General features: G+C 44.6%; 1 protein-coding gene across 6 annotated transcripts in view; it reads right to left on the bottom strand.

Annotated features, from left to right (window-relative positions):
- tpp2 (tripeptidyl peptidase 2) overlaps positions 1–20,875 on the bottom strand; it is a 149,438-nt gene that overhangs the window by 13,754 nt on the left and 114,809 nt on the right. For 5 of the 6 annotated variants that reach the window (XM_069890668.1, XM_069890665.1, XM_069890666.1 and 2 more), the window contains one exon: positions 5,672–5,823. In XM_069890668.1, the coding sequence (XP_069746769.1) occupies positions 5,672–5,823 (152 nt within the window). Of the gene's footprint in view, positions 1–2,952; positions 3,273–5,671; positions 5,824–20,875 lie in introns of those variants that run through there. The other variant, XM_069890670.1, reaches the window with a different exon arrangement.

Genomic DNA, 20,875 nt, shown 5'->3' with positions numbered 1-20,875 from the left:
ATTAAATCTTATATTTAACGAGGGCAAATGTGTGTTCAATGCGACAGAGCTACCCATTCTGTGCTACATTGTCTGCAAGGGCGAAATCCACCCCACCCGAAAAGAATGAGCCCCCTTAAGAAGTTACCACCCCCAGACTCAGCAAAAGCCCTTAAAAGGTGTATGAGATTATTTTCCTACTACTGCAAATGGGTTCAGGACTTTGCCATGAAGGCACGCCCTCTGTTTGACACTAAATCTTTTCCTCTCTCTCCAATGGCATTCAAGAGAATTAAAGCTGATATTGCCAAAGTTGCACTCTCGTCCATTGTCCTCTTCCAAGTGGAAACTGATGCCTCAGATTGTGCCTTGGCAGGAACCCTTAATCAAAAAGACAGACCTGTGGCATTCTTCTCCCGCATGTTATGCGGACCTGAACTTAAACAGCCTGCCATTGATTAAAAAAGCCCAGGCTATTATTGAAGCTGTTCGCTACTGGAGACACTTTCTAGCCGACAGAAAATTTACTCTTGTCACAGATCAGAAATCTGTAGCCTACATGTTCAGTACTAAACACAAACGTAAAATCATAATTATGAGATCCAGTACAGACCAGGCAGGTTAAATGATCCCTCTGACGCATTGTCACGATCTGCTGCTGGTGCTCAGCTGGAGGGGCAAAAAGAAATCCATAGCAGACTGTGCCACCCAGGAGTCATGAGGTTCTTACACTACATACGGGCTAACAACCTTCCTTACTCTCTGGAAGAAGTCAGGAAACTGACTAAAAAAGCTGTACTGTTTGCGCAGAATGCAAACCACAATACTTCAAAGCTTCGGAGGCCACTCTCATCAAGGCAATCCGACCTTTTGAGAGGATTCGCTTAGATTTTAAAGGGCCGTTACCTTCCAACAACAAAAATGTATATTTTCTTACTGTAATTGATGAATATTCCAGGTTTCCCTTTGCGATACCCTACCCTGACATCTCGTCAGCGTCTGTCATTAAGTCACATGACAGAATTTTCAGCATTTTGGTTTTCCCAATTACATTCATACCAATAGGGGCTCAGCATCCATGAGTGCTGAACTGAGGCGAGTCCTTCTACGGAAGGGGATTGCCACCAGCTGTACCACAAGCTACAACCCGCAGGGCAATGGGCAGGTCGAAAGGGCAAATGCTACAGTCTGGAAGACTGTTAATCTTGCTTTAAAAATATATGGTTACCCTGTTACCCGGTGGCAGGAGGTGCTGCCTGAAGCGTTACTTTCGATTCGGTCATTATTATGTACTGCAACAAATCAAACACCTCATGAACGTATGCTTGCCTTTCCTAGGAAATCAGGAACTGTGATGGACTGGCCAGCCTGTTTATCTGAGCCTGGAACCGTGCTGCTGAAGAGCCATGCTCGGGCACGTAAAACAGACCCCCTAGTTAAACTAGTTCAGCTACTGCATACCAACTCCAACTACGCTCATGTTAAATTCCTAGACTAAATTCCCAGACTAAAGTACTGACACTGCACCCCTAAGAGATCTGGCCTCGCCTGGTTCGCCCCTTCCCCACATCCCTACTCAGAGTGAGCCTGAGAGATTCTGCCCATCCCCCCAGCCTGTGACCCCTAGTAAACTTTCAGATGACCATGCTGAGGCTCCTCTGCCTCACGTTGGCGATTCTGGAGCGGGTCCTTCCCACTTTACAGACCCAGGAACTGTATCAGTTCCCAAGGTTGCAAAGGAGCCACCTGTTTTGAGAAGAAGCACCAGAATTCATAAACAATCTGATAAGCTGACATATTCATAAAACATCTCATTATATTTCAATTGCTTGCTAGATACTGGTGTATTTTGACTGTTAAGAGTATCCATGTATCGCTTGCTTCAGTCTTTCTTGGCAGCTGTCCTTTTGATTTTAACCCTTCTTCTGTCAGGGGAGACTGTGGTGAATGTCTGCCAAGCTGCCTGTCTCCCCTCTGGTGAGCCTTGCTATACTAACATTGGCTGTTCATTATCTCTACTGTTAAGGACATTCCCCTTGGATATAACTGTAAATGCATCTATTGTCTTTCATTATTGTACCATGAGTTTCTGCTAATAAAAGCCATGATTATTGTTTGACCACATGATCTTTGTCTACTTCATCAACTGGCACTTCAGTCACAAAAAGTGACACATGGGAAGAACATCTAATGCAAATTGTTAGCAAGATTATCCAAAGCAAACGTAACTGTTAATTTAGCAAAAAGTCAATTTGCAAATGCCACTGTTACATACTTGGGTCATGTAGTTGGTCAAGACAAAGTTGTACCTAAGGTGAATGAAATTTCTGAGTTTCCTATTCCCAATGGCAAGAAAGCAGTGCAAAGATTTTTAGGAATGGCAGGATATTATAGAAAATTTTGCAGAAATTTTGCTGAGGTTTTTCGACCTTTAACCAACCTTTTGAAGAAAGGGGAGATATTTACGTGGACTAAAGTTTGTCAGACAGCTTTAGAAAATTTAAAGGAGATGCTATGCCATGCCCCTGTGTTAAAATCTCCTGATTTTGACAGACCATTTTCTTTAGCAGAGGATGCTAGTGAGGGAGCAGCAGGTGCAGTTTTATTGCAAAAACATATTGAAATAGACCATCCAGTTGCCTACTTGACAAAAACATTCAATGTTCATCAAAGGAACCATTAAACTATTGAAAGCGAACTGTTGTTATTATATTTTCTCTGCAGAATTTTGATGTATATCTTGGTACCTCTGATGAACCAATTGTGATATTTTCTGACCACAATCCTCTGGAGTTTTTGAATAAAATGAAGAATAAAAACAGAAGATTGTTAAACTGGAGTTTAATATTACAATAATATAATCTGCAAATTAATCATATCAGAGGTACAAATAATGTGTTAACAGATTGTTCATCAAAATGTTAAAATTGATCATGTATAGAAATACTCTCAACATTGGGTTACTTTATTATAACATGTTATATATTTTGTTTTGTTTTCACTTTAGTGATTTTAAGGACAGTTTAGTTATAAATGAATTTTAACTCAAGAGTTAATTCTTTTAAAGGGGGAAAGTGTTTCTGGAAGATAAATTGGGAAAAGTTTGTTAGAGTAGGTCACATACAAACACTTCAAAACAGATCTTATTTAAAATACTGGAGCTCTGCCCCATGCTAGACATATTGGCCCCACAGTTTTTGCAAGAGCTTTGGAGAGTGCTCAAGAGTCTTCACTAATGGATTGTTGTTTACAAAAGGCAACAGATGAAAGATCTTGTTGGAGCCACAGATTGTCTGGAAGAGAATATAAGAGGGTCATGTGGTTTTGCAAGCAGAGAGAGTCAAACAGGCTTTCTCTCAGAGAGAGAGAGAGAGAGAGAGAGATATCACTTCTACAATGTTACAGTCAGCAATAGCAGCTGGGACTGGAACAGGACAATCTGGCAAGCTTGTGGAAAGCCCCAATTTAGAAGATGGGTTTGTAAGTGCTTTGTTTAGCCTGGTCAAAGCCCTTGTGGTTCATGCAAGAGGAGAGGACTGGCTGTCTAATGTTTCACTTGGAATAAGAGAAACAAAAAGGAACTCTGTGGTGACCTGAAAGAAATAGGTTATCATCTGGAGAACCGTGATGGGGCATGTTTCGTCAGCAAGACACTGGAGTGGCTGATGGAAGTACATCAGTTGTGGACATCCAGTGAACAACAAATCTCTTTCTGAAAACTGACAAGAATCTTTCTGAGCAGTAACCATTTACCTTTCAAGCACCAAAGTCTGGTGAACTTTATAAATGTTAAATTCTGTGCACAGTATAAGAACTGCCTGTAACCAGTTAACTTGGAGGAATGAGAAGTGAGATTGGACTGTGAACCAAAGAACTTTTCTGAACTTACACAAACATGCCCTTAAAATTAGAAGAGGGTTAAGTTAGGTTAGTTAAGTTAAGTTAAAGTGTGATTCTGTTTTCATGTTTAAAGATAATTAAAAGCAACTTTTGTTTAAGTAACCATTTGTCTTGGTGAATATCTATTGCTGCTGGGTTTTGGGGTCCTCTGGGCTCCTAACAGGTGTAATTTGGGTGCAGGGCCGGATTAAGCTAGTGCGGGGCCCTAATTAAAAATATACACATAAATATTAAAACACGTAAACCTAGAGCAGGAAGTTAATTTGTCCTCCATTTGGGGGTGTAGGCCCTTTCCTGAATGTGCATCCATGTTTCTTCTCATGTACATGCACGAGTGCTGGCTGGTGCACGTGTGGTGAAAGGGAAGTGAGACGTTTCTGACGCAGACCCTGCTTGCCATCCTCTTTGGTAAGTTTGAAAAGGCTACCCTATCTCAGTGTCGGCCCACCCCACTGGGGTGACAAGGTGACAGGGGAAAAAGAGTGCTTTCTCATTGTCCTTCAGATGCACGTAGGTGTTCAGGCTGCAGTACTGTGACACTCCAGCATCTTGTCATTGTTCCTGTGCATGTAGTATACCACCTTCTCGAAGCACTCAAGTGCCTTCTGGAAGGAGCTGAGGCAGGCCTGCCCATTGAAGTGCTGGTGCAGCAGGCCATCCATGAAACAGAGCAAGTCCTGCAGTAGGCAACATACTCGGAGAATTTGCACAGCTTCTCCTAGCCCTATGCCAGCTTGAGGTAGGCCTTGGTGACACGATCTGTGTCGCCTCAGACTGGGCCATGGCAAAGCACAGCATGTCCTCATACTTGAATTGATAGTTGCAAGCATTTAGCATGGGGACTTTGAAAATGTGGGGCCAGAAGCATATGCTGCTTTTGCTACAAGGTTAATATAGCACAGATTGGGCGGCACGGACTCGTGGGCCAAAATGACACCATGGTGTATGTCTAAATATAAAAGTGTGACTTCTGGATGTCTATGATAATGCTCCATTCCATTTCATTCGGATCCATCTTTGGTCTCGGTCCTTGAGGACAAACAGGCTCTGAGAACAACATTTAATTTTTCAAAAGGCATGTTGACACAGTCACAAGTGAAACAGTGTTCAACAATTTCAGACAACCAGACATTTCAATTATCATCAGAACTTGATGGTTCTGATGAAGGGTTACCAACCTGTAACATAATCTGATTTTTTTTCTCTATAGATTTTGTCTCATCTGCTCAATATTTTCAACATTTTTTTTACTTGAAGAAAAATGAGAAATGTACTCATGCATGTGAAATAAAAATACAGACTTTGGTATACACCAAAATACAAATAGTTTAATTAAAAAAAAGTTAAAAATAATAAATTTGAAGATGCATAGAAATTAAGAAAGGAGCTAAGTTGAAATGTAAATTTTATGAAATCTTTTTCTAAAATCCAGCATAGAAAGATTAAACTGGAAAATCAATTATTGATCAAATAAGGGAATGATAATATAAGGAAATAATGTCGAGGAGGAGGAGGATAATAAGATTACTGTTATAAGGGAAAAAAGATGAATCGCATTATCTATAAATTATTTAAAACAAAATACTGCAAAAACATTTTAAATAATCTGGACAGGTAATATTTATTCTTCATATTGTCACTCTTTATATAAGATGCCCTTTTAAAATACAGTTTGAATTTTAAATGAAGCACAAAGTTAAAGAGTGAACTTTTTCACAGCATTAAAATTGATGTACCAACTCCCAGACAGCTTCACTGGTTCACCCACACTTTCCGTGGAAGAAATACATACCTGGCCATCCACTGTATCTTCAGATCCCTTAGAGCATCAGCAAACTCATCTTTCACATCCTTCTCCTTGTCTACATCTTTCTCTTTATCCTTGTTTCCATTCTTCTGCTTATTTGGAGATGGTATAAGATGATACTGCACAGAAACCATATCCTGTCATGAAAATAATGGAAAACAATTAATTAACAACATTTCTACTTTTTAATTGTAAATATAATTCAAGAAAACACCACTAAGAAAAATGAGATGATAAAAGATGATATCAATTAAAACAAAGGTTCATAATCAAAGCTGTAATATCCCAACTTACTATACTGTACATGGAGCCTTTTTTTCCAGATTATGTCTCAAATTTAAGATCTTAAAAGTTCATATTCAAATCCATAACTTTTTCATTCTTATTTTCTCCAACCTTTCAATTGTCCATTCCTCTAACATCCTACTGAGGTAGATTTTTGACATTTTCAAGAAAAGGGGCTTTAAAAATCATATTTTCTTCTAATGGGAGGGGTAAGAGGGAATATATGGAATTCTCTACCCTAGAGTTGTAGAGGCCTGCTCATTAGATCTGGCACAGAGGAGGAATTGAAGATCAATGTAAATGAGCCATAATAACATTGAAGGTAAGGCCTGCTTGAGGGGCCAGGTAGTGAACTCCTATAATCTTTGTCTTCTTGGAAATATTTTCCTTTTACAACATTAATCCACAATTTAGTATTTTCTTCTTAAACCTATCCATCTTTTAAGTCAAATTTATCCTGCTAAGCTTTCAATTAATTTTCCTAGAATCTACTTCTTTGTCTTAACATCCATAGGAAAATTATATATTTGAGATAAGACACAATACAGGTTTCTAATCACTGGGTCTCCCACTTCTCTCTATTTTACTTCCTTTATTTTTTTTTTTTTCTGGCCCTGACCTTTTAAAACATGACCCTGGAATTGAGAGAATTTGGAACAGCAAGGACAGTTTAAAAATCAGGTGAATTTTAAGCCCAAAACTAGAGTTGATTGTAGGAGAAGCAGGAAGAGAAAGAGAGAAGGGAGAAGCAGAAGATTCAAAAGTAATCCTGTATTATTACCAAGTACTGTAGTTAATTCACTGCAAAGAACTTTGTGATCCCCTTGGGCAGAGAAGGTAACATCCATTATCATTATAAGAGAGCAGGTGGATGTGGTGCAGGGTTTCAGAAATCTTCCCAGCATGGACATGGTAATAGCATAGATAAGTTCAACAGGAGGGGTCTATGTTGTTGAATTAATTTCTGTATTTGTGAAAAAAAAGTTATGAATTCATTCTGTGAAAGATGACCAGAAAATAAAATGTTTCAAGATTCCATTCCATCATGTGATTCTCATCTTGTCATTTTAAATGTGAGGCCAGTTTAGATAGCTAAATATTACATTAATTATCTGGGTGAAATGGGGACAAACAATCTTGTTAAAATTAGATTAAAAATAGAAGCTGACCATACTACATAGACAAGGGAAAGTAATGACAGTCATTTATTCATGCTTGCAGGTCATTCTTAGAAATTGTAGTTCTTAATGAGTATTGACGGCATTTTAATTTGTTATATATCCCACTTTAAAAAAACATAATCATGCAACTAACTCTGCGACTTTGTTTCAGTTAAAAAGAAATGAACAAAACAACAGACTATGTTCTCCACATACAAATGTAGCTTAAAAAGACATGTCTTACAGAACTTTAAATATATTTTCAAAATATAAAATCTTGATCCATGTCCATGTTGCTGAATAACTTCAGCATATCTGTTAAACAAGACTAGCTCATCTTTTGTCAAAATTCCATTGTTATGGGAGCTTTGCAATTGCTCTTAAATCACCCCAATACATCCAATTTGGTCGATTATAATGGCTGTCAATGTTAAAAGTTGTCAACAACTTGCCGAAATGTTAAAAAATTAATTAGATAATTATTTCAATTTGTCAAATAACTTGGGTTAGTTTACACAAGGATCTAGTCAGGAGTATGAACCATTTCCTTCTTTGCAATGCTTTGAAAACATTTCAGACAGACCACAAACCGACTGAATGGACTGTGATCAAGTATGCTTAACTGTAGCAAAAAAATGCATTATGTCAACCTGGAAATTAAAAGATAGTCTGAGAATGCAGCAATGGTACATAGAAATGAATAAATGTATTCCATTGGAAAAAAAAAACATATAATTTAAGAAATAACATCACAGTATTCAAACAAATTTGGGAACCATACATGGAACACACAGAGAAGTCCTACCGCGGACCTCCACCGCCTATAATGACAAAAGGAGAAGAAGAAGAAATGAACTGATCCAGTATGTAAAAGTAGAAGACACAAATTTCTTGTTTATTTTCATTGTGTGAAGACATTGTTTAATGGGTTTAATGTATCATATAGGTTGAACGTTGAGTGAGGGGGGGTGGTGGGGGGTGAAGGAGGGAGGGAAGGGAGGGGGGAAAAGGGGAGAAAATGAAACTGTGTATATTCAAGAGGTAAATATTTGTGTGTATTTTGGTCAGTATGGTTCGTAGTGTGAAAAATAAAAAAAAAATTAAAAAAGTATCCTCCAGGAGAAAAAATGCTATGAGAGACAGATGATACAGAGCAGTCGAGTTGATTGGACCATTGTAAGGCAACATGACCAGACCCATTCTGGATAGCACGAGGGACAGATTAAACCTCAGCACTTGGAATTTGACTATTCGGAGAGGATACACAGCTTGAGGCAGACACATACATAGTAAGAGGGGGTGATGTCAAAACCTTGGCTAGTGTTGAGACAGGAGTTTCTTGCCAGATTGTTCATGTACAATTTGAATCTCAAAGCCAACACATAATGCCTTACAGATGACTGTAATAGGGGCTGAGACAGTCATCCATATGCCTCAGGAATGTTTGGTTATCAAGAATATATGGAAAGTAATCCAGTGGTCTTTGTCATGGTTCATCCTGAGTTACTAAAGAGCAGAGAACTGTGTACTCTACAGAGAACACAAGCTGAGACGAATTTCGACTGAATCGTTAAATCACTAATTTTCCTGTGCAAGCAGTAAACCATGTCTGAATGCTGAAAAGTTAAACTTTTTAATGAGGGATATATTAAAGCTCAGTACAGTCACAAAAATTCTGAGGGGAAGGCCAACTGTTTCAGGCTCTTCCAAAAAGAAAATGGAATCTCTGTTAAACATCCATGAACTATTTGTTGAAGGATTGTATGTAAAGGAGAACCAATGTCAATGCAAGTGTGAACTATTAAAAATGCTGACAAGACTATTCTGTATTATGCACATTTTAAATTCTTTTGTAGGTAATCCAGTCTTTACAACTGAAATACTCCATCCCGGGAAGCATGCCAGTGAATCACTTTCCAGTTCAAACATGTCATTTTCTTCATGTGGTGACCAAAAATGTACATGGATGCAGCCTAACCAATGTTTCACACAATTGTGCCAAAACCTCTGTGCTCTTGTATTTTTACATCCTGGCTAACGAAGGCAATAATCTGGTAGGCCTTCTTCATCATCTTATCTACTGGAGATACCACCTTCTGAAGTGTTTCAACTTATACAAAGTCTCTCTGTTTCTCAAATATTCTTAAAATTTGGTTTGAAACTTTAATCATATTGACTCATTGTACAACCAGTGATTTCTGCTTCTACTTCAAAAAGCTTTCTCTGGAGAACTTTTCCATTACCTGCATGATTTGCTTCATTTAGCACCCAACCTATTATCTGTGTAGCAACGATTCTTCAGTTAAAATTCATATCTGTGAACTCCTAGATGGTAATTTCAGGTTGCAAGCTGTCCGAGGGCATTCTTTTAAGTGCGAAAAAGTACAAAGTAAAAAAATGCAAGACCAAGCCAAAATAAAAAAGTTACAGAGCAGCAATAGGAGAAGCTTGGGAGCAGGTCACTCACTTTCCACCTTCTCATCTGGGCAATACATTTGGAAACCAATAGGAAAAAGAGAAGATCACCAGGTGCATCTCATGCAACCAAAACCTTGTTTCAGTGAGATACTGAAAACAAAGTAAGATTTTGCTTGAATAAAATAAATGCATTCCAGCTTTAAAAAAAAACAAAATACAATGAAGCAGAAAAATTCTTGGTCCATTAACCTGATGGTGTTTTTCTGAAACGGGTGCGGAAGTTCTAATACAATACACCCTCACCAATTTATTTCACTACATTCAATGATTTACCTACAGTATTTTATTCTAATCACAGTGTTCTTTGCTTCATCGCCAACAGTAATTATGTTTGCAATCCAGTTTTAACAATTCTCAGAGCAAAACATTTCATCTAGTTGTGCTAAACCACATAACGCAAGTTTTTTTTGCCTTAAATTACCCTATTTAAAAAGATACTGCACAAACCCATCTCTTATTTACATCCCTCCTCTATCCAACAGTTTGTTATGATTCAGATTCACTGTCGCCTCATCAGCTTTTCTACACAGTGTTCATACTCTCTACTCAATAATAGTTTCAACATGTTTCTGTACACTGCAGTTGAATTTCAACTATTTTTCCACATTCCTGATGAAGGGCACAGGCCTGAACTGTTGATTGCCTTTTACTTCCTATGGAGGTTTCTCCAGCATTCTGGTGTATTGCAAAGTACCCAAGATATCTGCTCTTGCCTCACAATTATTAACAGTTTACATGAATGACCAGGAGGAAAGTGCAGAATAAGCGGAGGTGGTTGAAGCAGGAACGTTATTTAGATTTCAGGGAAGACTGAATAATTACATGGAGGGGAGAAGATTGGAGGGATATGGTCCAGGTGCTGGTCAGTGGGACTAGGAGGGTGGGGATTTGTTCCAGCATGGACTAGTAGGGCCGAACTGGCCTGTTCTGTGCTGTATATATAAAAAAATGGAAGGTTTCCAGCTTTGCTGATGATACAGGTATGAGTGGAAAGGCATGTTAGGATGTACAAAATCCTAAGGGTACTTGGCAGAGTAGATGTTAGGATGTTTTCACTGGCAGACAGATCTCAAAGGGGAAAAGAGGTCAGGCATTCAAAACTGAAATTTCTTCTCACAGCAGGACAGCAAAGAAGCATACATCAGGAAGCCTTTTTGTGACTACAGTTTGGCATTCAACATCATCATTCCCTCAAAACTAATTAGAAAACCTAATCTGGGCCTCAAAACCCAACTGTGCAATTGGATTCTGAATTTCCTTACCTTCAAACCCAAGTCAGTGTAAATTAGTAAGAACATCTCTCTTCTTTGGCTTGGCTTCGCGGACGAAGATTTATGGAGGGGGTAAATGTCCACGTCAGCTGCAGGCTCGTTTGTGGCTGACAAGTCCGATGCGGGACAGGCAGACACGGTTGCAGCGGTTGCAGGGGAAAATTGGTGGGTTGGGGTTGGGTGTTGGGTTTTTCCTCCTTTGCCTTTTGTCAGTGAGGTGGGCTCTGCGGTCTTCTTCAAAGGAGGTTGCTGCCCGCAAAACTGTGAGGCGCCAAGATGCACGGTTTGAGGCGATATCAGCCCACTGGCGGTGGTCAATGTGGCAGGCACCAAGAGATTTCTTTAGGCAGTCCTTGTACCTTTTCTTTGGTGCACCTCTGTCACGGTGGCCAGTGGAGAGCTCGCCATATAACACGATCTTGGGAAGGCGATGGTCCTCCATTCTGGAGACGTGACCCACCCAGCGCAGCTGTATCTTCAGCTCTACACAAGCTCTATCAACAACAGAGTGCCATGGGGTTGCGTACTTAGCTCCCTGCTCTACTTGGTTTACACCTATAACTGTATAGCTTGGTACGACAACTCCATCTACAAACTTGCTGATGGTTCCACCATAATGGGCTATATAAAAGGAGGTACTGAGTCAGGAGGGGCACTGAGAACTTGGCTGAATAGTGTACAGTACTCACAACAACCATGTACTCAATGTCACCAAGACCAAGGAGCTGATCTTAGATTTTAGGAAAGGAAAACTAAAGCCAGCAACTGTTCACTCTGCTAATTCACAAATGTGCTGCCAGGTTCAGCTCCAACAATATCATCTAATTTGTGGATGACACAACAGCAGTTGGCCTCATTGGCAACAATGATGAGTCAGTTTACAGAGAGGATGTTGATAGGCTTGTACAATGGTGCAAGAGCAATGACCTGAGTCACAACATTGACAAGATAAGGGAAATGATTGTGGACTAAAGGACAAGGGAGCATTCCCCACTACATATCAATGGCTCAGACTTAAAGAAAGTGGGGAGTACAAAGTTCTTTGGAATCCATTTAAAGGGCGACTTATCCTGAACCCACAACACCTCCTCATTAGTCAGGAATCCGTAGCTACACCTACACTTCCTCAGGCAATTGAGGAGGGCAAGGCTACCAGACACCATCCTTAACAACATTCTACAGGAGCATAATAGAGATTGCCCTGGATGACTTCATCATAGTGTGGTCTTGTAGCTGCAAAGAATCAGAGCAGAGGTCAATATGGAGGGTGATTAAAATGTCTGAAAAGATCACTGCGGTCTCCCCTCTATCGACAACATTTACAGGGAGCAATGCTTAAAGAAGGTTCAAAGAATCATTGAGGACCCTTTACCATCCAGCTCATTGTATTTTTTTTAGGCACTACTTTCAAGGAAGAGGTACAGGAGCAAAAAAACCAGGACCACTAGGGTGAGAAACAGCTTCTTTCCGCAGGCAGCTAGACTTGAACAATTGCTGAAATCTGTAAACATACCTAATAGCTTGAATATGCATAAGATTGTCTGATCTCTGAAGCTAAGCAGACACAAGCCTGGTCAGTACTTGGAGAAGAGTTCGCTTAGGAACAGCAGGTGCTGTAGGTTTGTATGAGGGGTGCTGGACAATGTGGAGACTCTCTGTCTGCCTTTCGGTAGACAAAAGTTAAAAGTATTTCATATACCGTACAAGTCGACTTGTGAAACCCCCCCAAAAAAAATTTTAAAATGGGGGTCAATTTATACACCTGATATACTTTTGAGACCTTAAATTCAGCTCAAAACCCAATCCGTGCTGATCTGACATTTAAGTCGACCCTTGAAAAAAAAATCCGACTGTGGTAGATTTTCATTGAGATTTTTATTGAAAACAACACAAATTTTTCTTTGGCTTGGCTTCGCGGACGAAGATTTATGGAGGGGGTAAATGTCCACGTCAGCTGCAGGCTCGTTTGTGGCTGACAAGTCTGATGCGGGACAGGCAGACACGATTGCAGCGGTTGCAGGGGAAAATTGGTGGGTTGGGGTTGGGTGTTGGGTTTTTCCTCCTCTGCCTTTTGTCAGTGAGGTAGGCTCTGCGGTCTTCTTCAAAGGAGGTTGCTGCCCGCCAAACTGTGAGGCGCCAAGATGCACGGTTTGAGGCGATATCAGCCCACTGGCGGTGGTCAATGTGGCAGGCACCAAGAGATTTCTTTAGGCAGTCCTTGTACCTTTTCTTTGGTGCACCTCTGTCACGGTGGCCAGTGGAGAGCTCGCCATATAACACGATCTTGGGAAGGCGATGGTCCTCCATTCTGGAGACGTGACCAATCCAGCGCAGCTGGATCTTCAGCAGCGTGGACTCGATGCTGTCGACCTCTGCCATCTCAAGTACTTCGATGTTAGGGATGTAAGCGCTCCAATGGATGTTGAGGATGGAGCGGAGACAACGCTGGTGGAAGCGTTCTAGGAGCCGTAGGTGGTGCCGGTAGAGGACCCATGATTCGGAGCCGAACAGGAGTGTGGGTATGACAACGGCTCTGTATACGCTTATCTTTGTGAGGTTTTTCAGTTGGTTGTTTTTCCAGACTCTTTTGTGTAGTCTTCCAAAGGCGCTATTTGCCTTGGCGAGTCTGTTGTCTATCTCATTGTCGATCCTTGCATCTGATGAAATGGTGCAGCCGAGATAGGTAAACTGGTTGACCGTTTTGAGTTTTGTGTGCCCGATGGAGATGTGGGGGGGCTGGTAATCATGGTGGGGAGCTGGCTGATGGAGGACCTCAGTTTTCTTCAGGCTGACTTCCAGGCCAAACATTTTGGCAGTTTCCGCAAAGCAGGACGTCAAGCGCTGAAGAGCTGGCTCTGAATGGGCAACTAAAGCGGCATCGTCTGCAAAGAGTAGTTCACGGACAAGTTTCTCTTGTGTCTTGGTGTGAGCTTGCAGGCGCCTCAGATTGAAGAGACTGCCATCCGTGCGGTACCGGATGTAAACAGCGTCTTCATTGTTGGGGTCTTTCATGGCTTGGTTCAGCATCATGCTGAAGAAGATTGAAAAGAGGGTTGGTGCCAGAACACAGCCTTGGTTCACGCCATTGTTAATGGAGAAGGGTTCAGAGAGCTCATTGCTGTATCTGACCCGACCTTGTTGGTTTTCGTGCAGTTGGATAATCATGTTGAGGAACTTTGGGGGACATCCGATGCGCTCTAGTATTTGCCAAAGCCCTTTCCTGCTCACGGTGTCGAAGGCTTTGGTGAGGTCAACAAAGGTGATGTAGAGTCCTTTGTTTTGTTCTCTGCATTTTTCTTGGAGCTGTCTGAGGGCAAAGACCATGTCAGTAGTTCCTCTGTTTGCGCGAAAGCCGCATTGTGATTCTGGGAGAATATTCTCGGCGACACTAGGTATTATTCTATTTAGTAGAATCCTAGCGAAGATTTTGCCTGCAATGGAGAGCAACGTGATTCCCCTGTAGTTTGAGCAGTCTGATTTCTCGCCTTTGTTTTTGTACAGGGTGATGATGGTGGCATCACGAAGATCCTGAGGCAGTTTACCTTGGTCCCAACAAAGCTTGAAAAACTCATGCAGTTTGGCATGCAGAGTTTTGCCGCCAGCCTTCCAGACTTCTGGGGGGATTCCATCCATACCTGCTGCTTTGCCACTTTTCAGTTGTTCGATTGCCTTATATGTCTCATCCAGGGTGGGAACCTCATCCAGCTCTAGCCTTAGGGGCTGTTGAGGGAGCTGGAGCAGGGCGGAATCTTGGACTGAGCGGTTGGCACTGAAAAGAGATTGGAAGTGTTCTGACCATCGGTTGAGGATGGAGATCTTGTCGCTGAGGAGGACTTTGCCGTCTGAGCTGCGCAGCGGGCTTTGGACTTTGGGTGAGGGGCCGTACACAGCCTTTAGAGCCTCGTACAAACCCCTGAAGTCGCCAATGTCCGCGCTGAGCTGGGTTCGTTTGGCGAGGCTAGTCCACCACTCATTTTGGATCTCCCGGAGTTTGTGCTGAAGATGGCTGCATGCGCGACGGAAGGCTTGTTTCTTCTCTGGACAGGACGGCTTTGTAAGGTGAGCCTGGTGGGCAGCTCGCTTCTTTGCCAGCAGCTCCTGGATTTCCTGGCTGTTTTCGTCAAACCAGTCCTTGTTTTTCCTGGAGGAGAAGCCCAGTACCTCTTCAGTGGATTGCAGTATGGTAGTCTTCAACTGATCCCAGAGGGTTTCAGGGGACGGGTCCGTGAGGCGGATTGCATCGTCGAGCTTTGCTTTGAGGTTTGCCTGGAAGTTTCTTCTCGCTTCGTCTGACTGCAGGTTTCCAACATTGAACCTCTTTCTGGGGGCTTTATTGTTCCTGGGCTTTGGTTTGAAGTGAAGGTTGAGCTTGCAGCGAACCAGCCGGTGGTCAGTGTGGCATTCCGCGCTAGGCATGACCCTGGTGTGGAGCACATCTCGTTTGTCACTTTCTCGCACCAGGATGTAGTCCAGGAGGTGCCAGTGTTTGGATCGGGGATGCATCCAGGTGGTCTTAAGGCTGTCCCTCTGCTGAAAAAGGGTGTTTGTAATGACAAGCCGCGTTCTGCGCAGAGCTCCAACAGGAGGCGCCCATTGTCGTTGCACTTGCCGACGCCATGCTTGCCCAGGATTCCTGGCCAGGTTTCTGAGTCTTTGCCGACACGAGCGTTGAAGTCGCCCAGGATGACAACCTTGTCGGCTGTAGGGGTGCGTTGGATGAGGTTGCGCAGGTCGGTGTAGAACTTGTCCTTTTCTGCTGGTTCCGCCTGGAGGGTTGGAGCATAGACACTGATGAGGGTGATGTGACGCTTGTTCTGAAGGGGGAGTCGCATGGACATGATTCGGTCCGAGAGGCCTATCGGAAGGTTTTCGAGTTTGGAGGCAATGAAGCTCTTGACCATGAAGCCTACACCAGATAGGCGTCGTTCATCCGAAGGCTTGCCAGACCAGTAGAGTGTGTAGCCCGCGCCGCGTTCTTGGAGGCTGCCTACATCTGCCAGGCGGACTTCACTGAGAGCGGCTATGTCGATGTCAAGTCTGAGGAGTTCATGTGCAATGAGGGCAGACCGACGTTCAGGTCGGTGGCTGTCAGCCTTGTCTAGCATGGTTCTGATGTTCCAGCATGCTAGCTTGAGTTTGTGAGCATCTTTTGAGGGGGAAGGCGTGGAGGGAGAGGACGTGGAGGGGAAGGACGTGGAGGGGGAGGACGTGGAGGGGGAGGACGTGGAGGGGGAGGACGTGGACCTGTCCTCGGGCCTGCGCAAAGGAGCTTTTAGGTGGAGTGCAGTGCGCGCAGTACTGGCCCCACCCTTTACACCCATGGTTCGTGTGCCGTGGCCAAGCAAGCTGGGACGTGGCAGCGAGGTCCTTGGGTCGTAGGTTTTATATCGGAGTGGCCTTCTCCTATGCAGGTTTCTTACCCGGGCTGGAGGGGCCTGCCTCCCCTCCTAGGTCGGTCCATACTGCCCGGACCGGGGCCGAGGCCGCCGCAGCTCACCCTGTGCCTGGACTGGGGCCGCCGCCTCCCACTCTCTGCCCGGATCGGGGCCTCCCCCTGCCCCACTCGACCGAGGCCGGGGCCGCCGTCTCCCCCTTGCTCCTGCCCGGATCGAGGCCGCCGCCGTCTACCCTTCGCCCGGACCGGGGCCGGGGCCGGGGCACAGGGAGAGCAGCAGCGGCCCCGGCCCCGGCGAAGGGTAGACGGCGGCGGCCTCGATCCGGGCAGGAGCAAGGGGGAGACGGCGGACCCGGCCTCGGTCGAGTGAGACAGGCAGAGGCCCCGGTCCGGACAGGGAGTGGGAGGCGGCGGCCCCAGTCCAGGCACAGGGAGAGCAGCAGCGGCCCCGACAACACAAATTAGCACCCTTCAAAATCACTATCATTGTCTGAAGTAAAGATGGCGCCAAGTGCATCCATACTCTCACTGTTCAAATTGTCATCATATGGGTCCCAGTCTGTATCTGATAAGGCGGTTTCACCTTCGTCATCCGTGTCCCACAATAAATCATCTTCCATCTCATCAATTGCACAAGCCTTTTTGGTATTTTAAAAAAAATCTTTTCTTCCTTCCTCCAATCTCTCACCATCTTTTCATCCAAAACAAATGATCTTGCAGCAGCTCAGTAATTGGTTTTCTTGGCCATTTCTATCACTTTCAACTTAAAGCTCGCTTCAGATTTCCATCGTGTGCTGCATTGTGTCAATGAGAGCAATCACCTCAAGCCAAAGCCCAGCAGAACAATCCGCGCGATCTATAGCGGTCGATGTATATGCTGGTCAATGGCTCATCTCAGGCATCGCATGTTTTGGGGGTCGACTTGTACGCCAGTCAACAGGAAACTCTCAGGCAGCCAGAAAATGGGGGCTGACCAGATAGACCATAAAACCTTTAAAATGAGGCTGAAAAAGGGGTGGGGGGGGGGGTTTGACATATGGTGGTCGACCTATACCCCAAAATATATGGTATGTTACATTCTAAATGTAGTATTACGTGACAATAATGAATCCTTTTCATATTTGATCTTTATTTATTTTGGATTGCTATGAACATGCAGTGTGTGTATGTATATGTGTGTCTTTGTACTATGGTCTGGATTTACGCTTTTTGTCAGGTTCTATATCAGTGTTCATCAGTGTCTATGCTCCAACCCTCCAGGCGGAACCAGCAGAAAAGAACAAGTTCTACACCGACCTGCGCAACCTCATCCAACGTACCCCTACAGCCGACAAGGTTGTCATCCTGGGCGACTTCAACGCTCGTGTCGGCAAAGACTCAGAAACCTGGCCAGGAATCCTGGGCAAGCATGGCGTCGGCAAGTGCAACGACAATGGGCGCCTCCTGTTGGAGCTCTGCGCAGAACAGCGGCTTGTCATTACAAACACCCTTTTTCAGCAGAGGGACAGCCTTAAGACCACCTGGATGCATCCCCGATCCAAACACTGGCACCTCCTGGACTACATCCTGGTGCGAGAAAGTGACAAACAAGATGTGCTCCACACCAGGGTCATGCCTAGCGCGGAATGCCACACTGACCACCGGCTGGTTCGCTGCAAGCTCAACCTTCACTTCAAGCCAAAGCCCAGGAACAATAAAGCCCCCAGAAAGAGGTTCAATGTTGGAAAACTGCAGTCAGACGAAGCGAGAGGAAACTTCCGGGCAAACCTCAAAGCAAAGCTCGACGTTGCAACCCGCCTCACGGACCCGTCCCCTGAAACCCTCTGGGATCAGTTGAAGACTACCATACTGCAATCCACTGAAGAGGTACTGGGCTTCTCCTCCAGGAAAAACAAGGACTGGTTTGACGAAAACAGCCAGGAAATCCAGGAGCTGCTGGCAAAGAAGCGAGCTGCCCACCAGGCTCACCTTACAAAGCCGTCCTGTCCAGAGAAAAAACAAGCCTTCCGTCGCGCATGCAGCCATCTTCAGCGCAAACTCCGGGAGATCCAAACGAACACAGCTCAGCGCGGACATTGGCGACTTCAGGGGTTTCTACGAGGCTCTAAAGGCTGTGTACGGCCCCTCACCCCAAGTCCAAAGCCCGCTGCGCAGCTCAGACGGCAAAGTCCTCCTCAGCGACAAGATCTCCATCCTCAACCGATGGTCAGAACACTTCCAATCTCTTTTCAGTACCAACCGCTCAGTCCAAGATTCCGCCCTGCTCCAGCTCCCTCAACAGCCCCTAAGGCTAGAGCTGGATGAGGTTCCCACCCTGGATGAGACATATAAGGCAATCGAACAACTGAAAAGTGGCAAAGCAGCAGGTATGGATGGAATCCCCCCAGAAGTCTGGAAGGCTGGCGGCAAAACTCTGCATGCCAAACTGCATGAGTTTTTCAAGCTTTGTTGGGACCAAGGTAAACTGCCTCAGGATCTTCGTGATGCCACCATCATCACCCTGTACAAAAACAAAGGCGAGAAATCAGACTGCTCAAACTACAGGGGAATCACGTTGCTCTCCATTGCAGGCAAAATCTTCGCTAGGATTCTACTAAATAGAATAATACCTAGTGTCGCCGAGAATATTCTCCCAGAATCACAGTGCGGCTTTCGCGCAAACAGAGGAACCACTGACATGGTCTTTGCCCTCAGACAGCTCCAAGAAAAGTGCAGAGAACAAAACAAAGGACTCTACATCACCTTTGTTGACCTCACCAAAGCCTTCGACACCGTGAGCAGGAAAGGGCTTTGGCAAATACTAGAGCGCATCGGATGTCCCCCAAAGTTCCTCAACATGATTATCCAACTGCACGAAAACCAACAAGGTCGGGTCAGATACAGCAATGAGCTCTCTGAACCCTTCTCCATTAACAATGGCGTGAAGCAAGGCTGTGTTCTCGCACCAACCCGCTTTTCAATCTTCTTCAGCATGATGCTGAACCAAGCCATGAAAGACCCCAACAATGAAGACGCTGTTTACATCCGGTACCGCACGGATGGCAGTCTCTTCAATCTGAGGCGCCTGCAAGCTCACACCAAGACACAAGAGAAACTTGTCCGTGAACTACTCTTTGCAGATGATGCCGCTTTAGTTGCCCATTCAGAGCCAGCTCTTCAGCGCTTGACGTCCTGCTTTGCGGAAACTGCCAAAATGTTTGGCCTGGAAGTCAGCCTGAAGAAAACTGAGGTCCTCCATCAGCCAGCTCCCCACCATGACTACCAGCCCCCCCACATCTCCATCGGGCACACAAAACTCAAAACGGTCAACCAGTTTACCTATCTCGGCTGCACCATTTCATCAGATGCAAGGATCGACAATGAGATAGACAACAGACTCGCCAAGGCAAGTAGCGCCTTTGGAAGACTACACAAAAGAGTCTGGAAAAACAACCAACTGAAAAACCTCACAAAGATAAGCGTATACAGAGCCGTTGTCATACCCACACTCCTGTTCGGCTCCGAATCATGGGTCCTCTACTGGCACCACCTACGGCTCCTAGAACGCTTCCACCAGCGTTGTCTCCGCTCCATCCTCAACATCCATTGGAGCGCTCACACCCCTAACGTCGAGGTACTCGAGATGGCAGAGGTCGACAGTATCGAGTCCACGCTGCTGAAGATCCAGCTGCGCTGGATGGGTCACGTCTCCAGAATGGAGGACCATCGCCTTCCCAAGATCGTATTATATGGCGAGCTCTCCACTGGCCACCGTGACAGAGGTGCACCAAAGAAAAGGTACAAGGACTGCCTAAAGAAATCTCTTGGTGCCTGCCACATTGACCACCGCCAGTGGGCTGATAACGCCTCAAACCGTGCATCTTGGCGCCTCACAGTTTGGCGGGCAGCAGCCTCCTTTGAAGAAGACCGCAGAGCCCACCTCACTGACAAAAGGCAAAGGAGGAAAAACCCAACACCCAACCCCAACCAACCAATTTTCCCTTGCAACCGCTGCAATCGTGTCTGCCTGTCCCGCATCGGACTGGTCAGCCACAAACGAGCCTGCAGCTGACGTGGACTTTTTACCCCCTCCATAAATCTTCGTCCGCGAAGCCAAGCCAAAGAAAAAGATATGTACAATCAGACAATATCTTGAACTTTGACATAGCTGGGAGATCGCTTCGCTCAGCACCTTTGCTCTGTCCACTACAATAGTTGAGATCTCTCACTGGCAACCCTTTTCAATTTCTCACCCCATTCCCACAGCAATATGGCTATGAATGGTCTCATGTACTTCAAGACTGAGACCAATCGCAAATTGGAGAAACAACACCTCGTGTACCATCAGGGCATCCTCCAATCAGATGGAATTAACATCAACTTCTCCTGGTTTCTGTCAGCAAACCCTCCCCCCTTTCACTTTCCCTCTCTCTATTCCTCCAGCTCTGTATTCATGGAGCCACCCCCTCCTCTGATCAATTCTCACATCCTGTCCTGTCCTCCAATCCATATCCAATCATCTGTTGGCCTGTATTGTAGTTCTCCTGCCACCCACTTACCTTTCTACCCTTCCATCCCAGGCTTTTTATTCAGACGTCTGCCTGCATTCTTCTCATACCTT

The sequence above is a fragment of the Narcine bancroftii genome, chromosome 7 (genome assembly GCF_036971445.1).
Source record: "Narcine bancroftii isolate sNarBan1 chromosome 7, sNarBan1.hap1, whole genome shotgun sequence".
Lineage (NCBI taxonomy): Eukaryota > Metazoa > Chordata > Chondrichthyes > Torpediniformes > Narcinidae > Narcine > Narcine bancroftii.
Note: the sequence above shows the minus strand (reverse complement) of the source record. Positions and strands in the feature narration are given on the sequence as shown.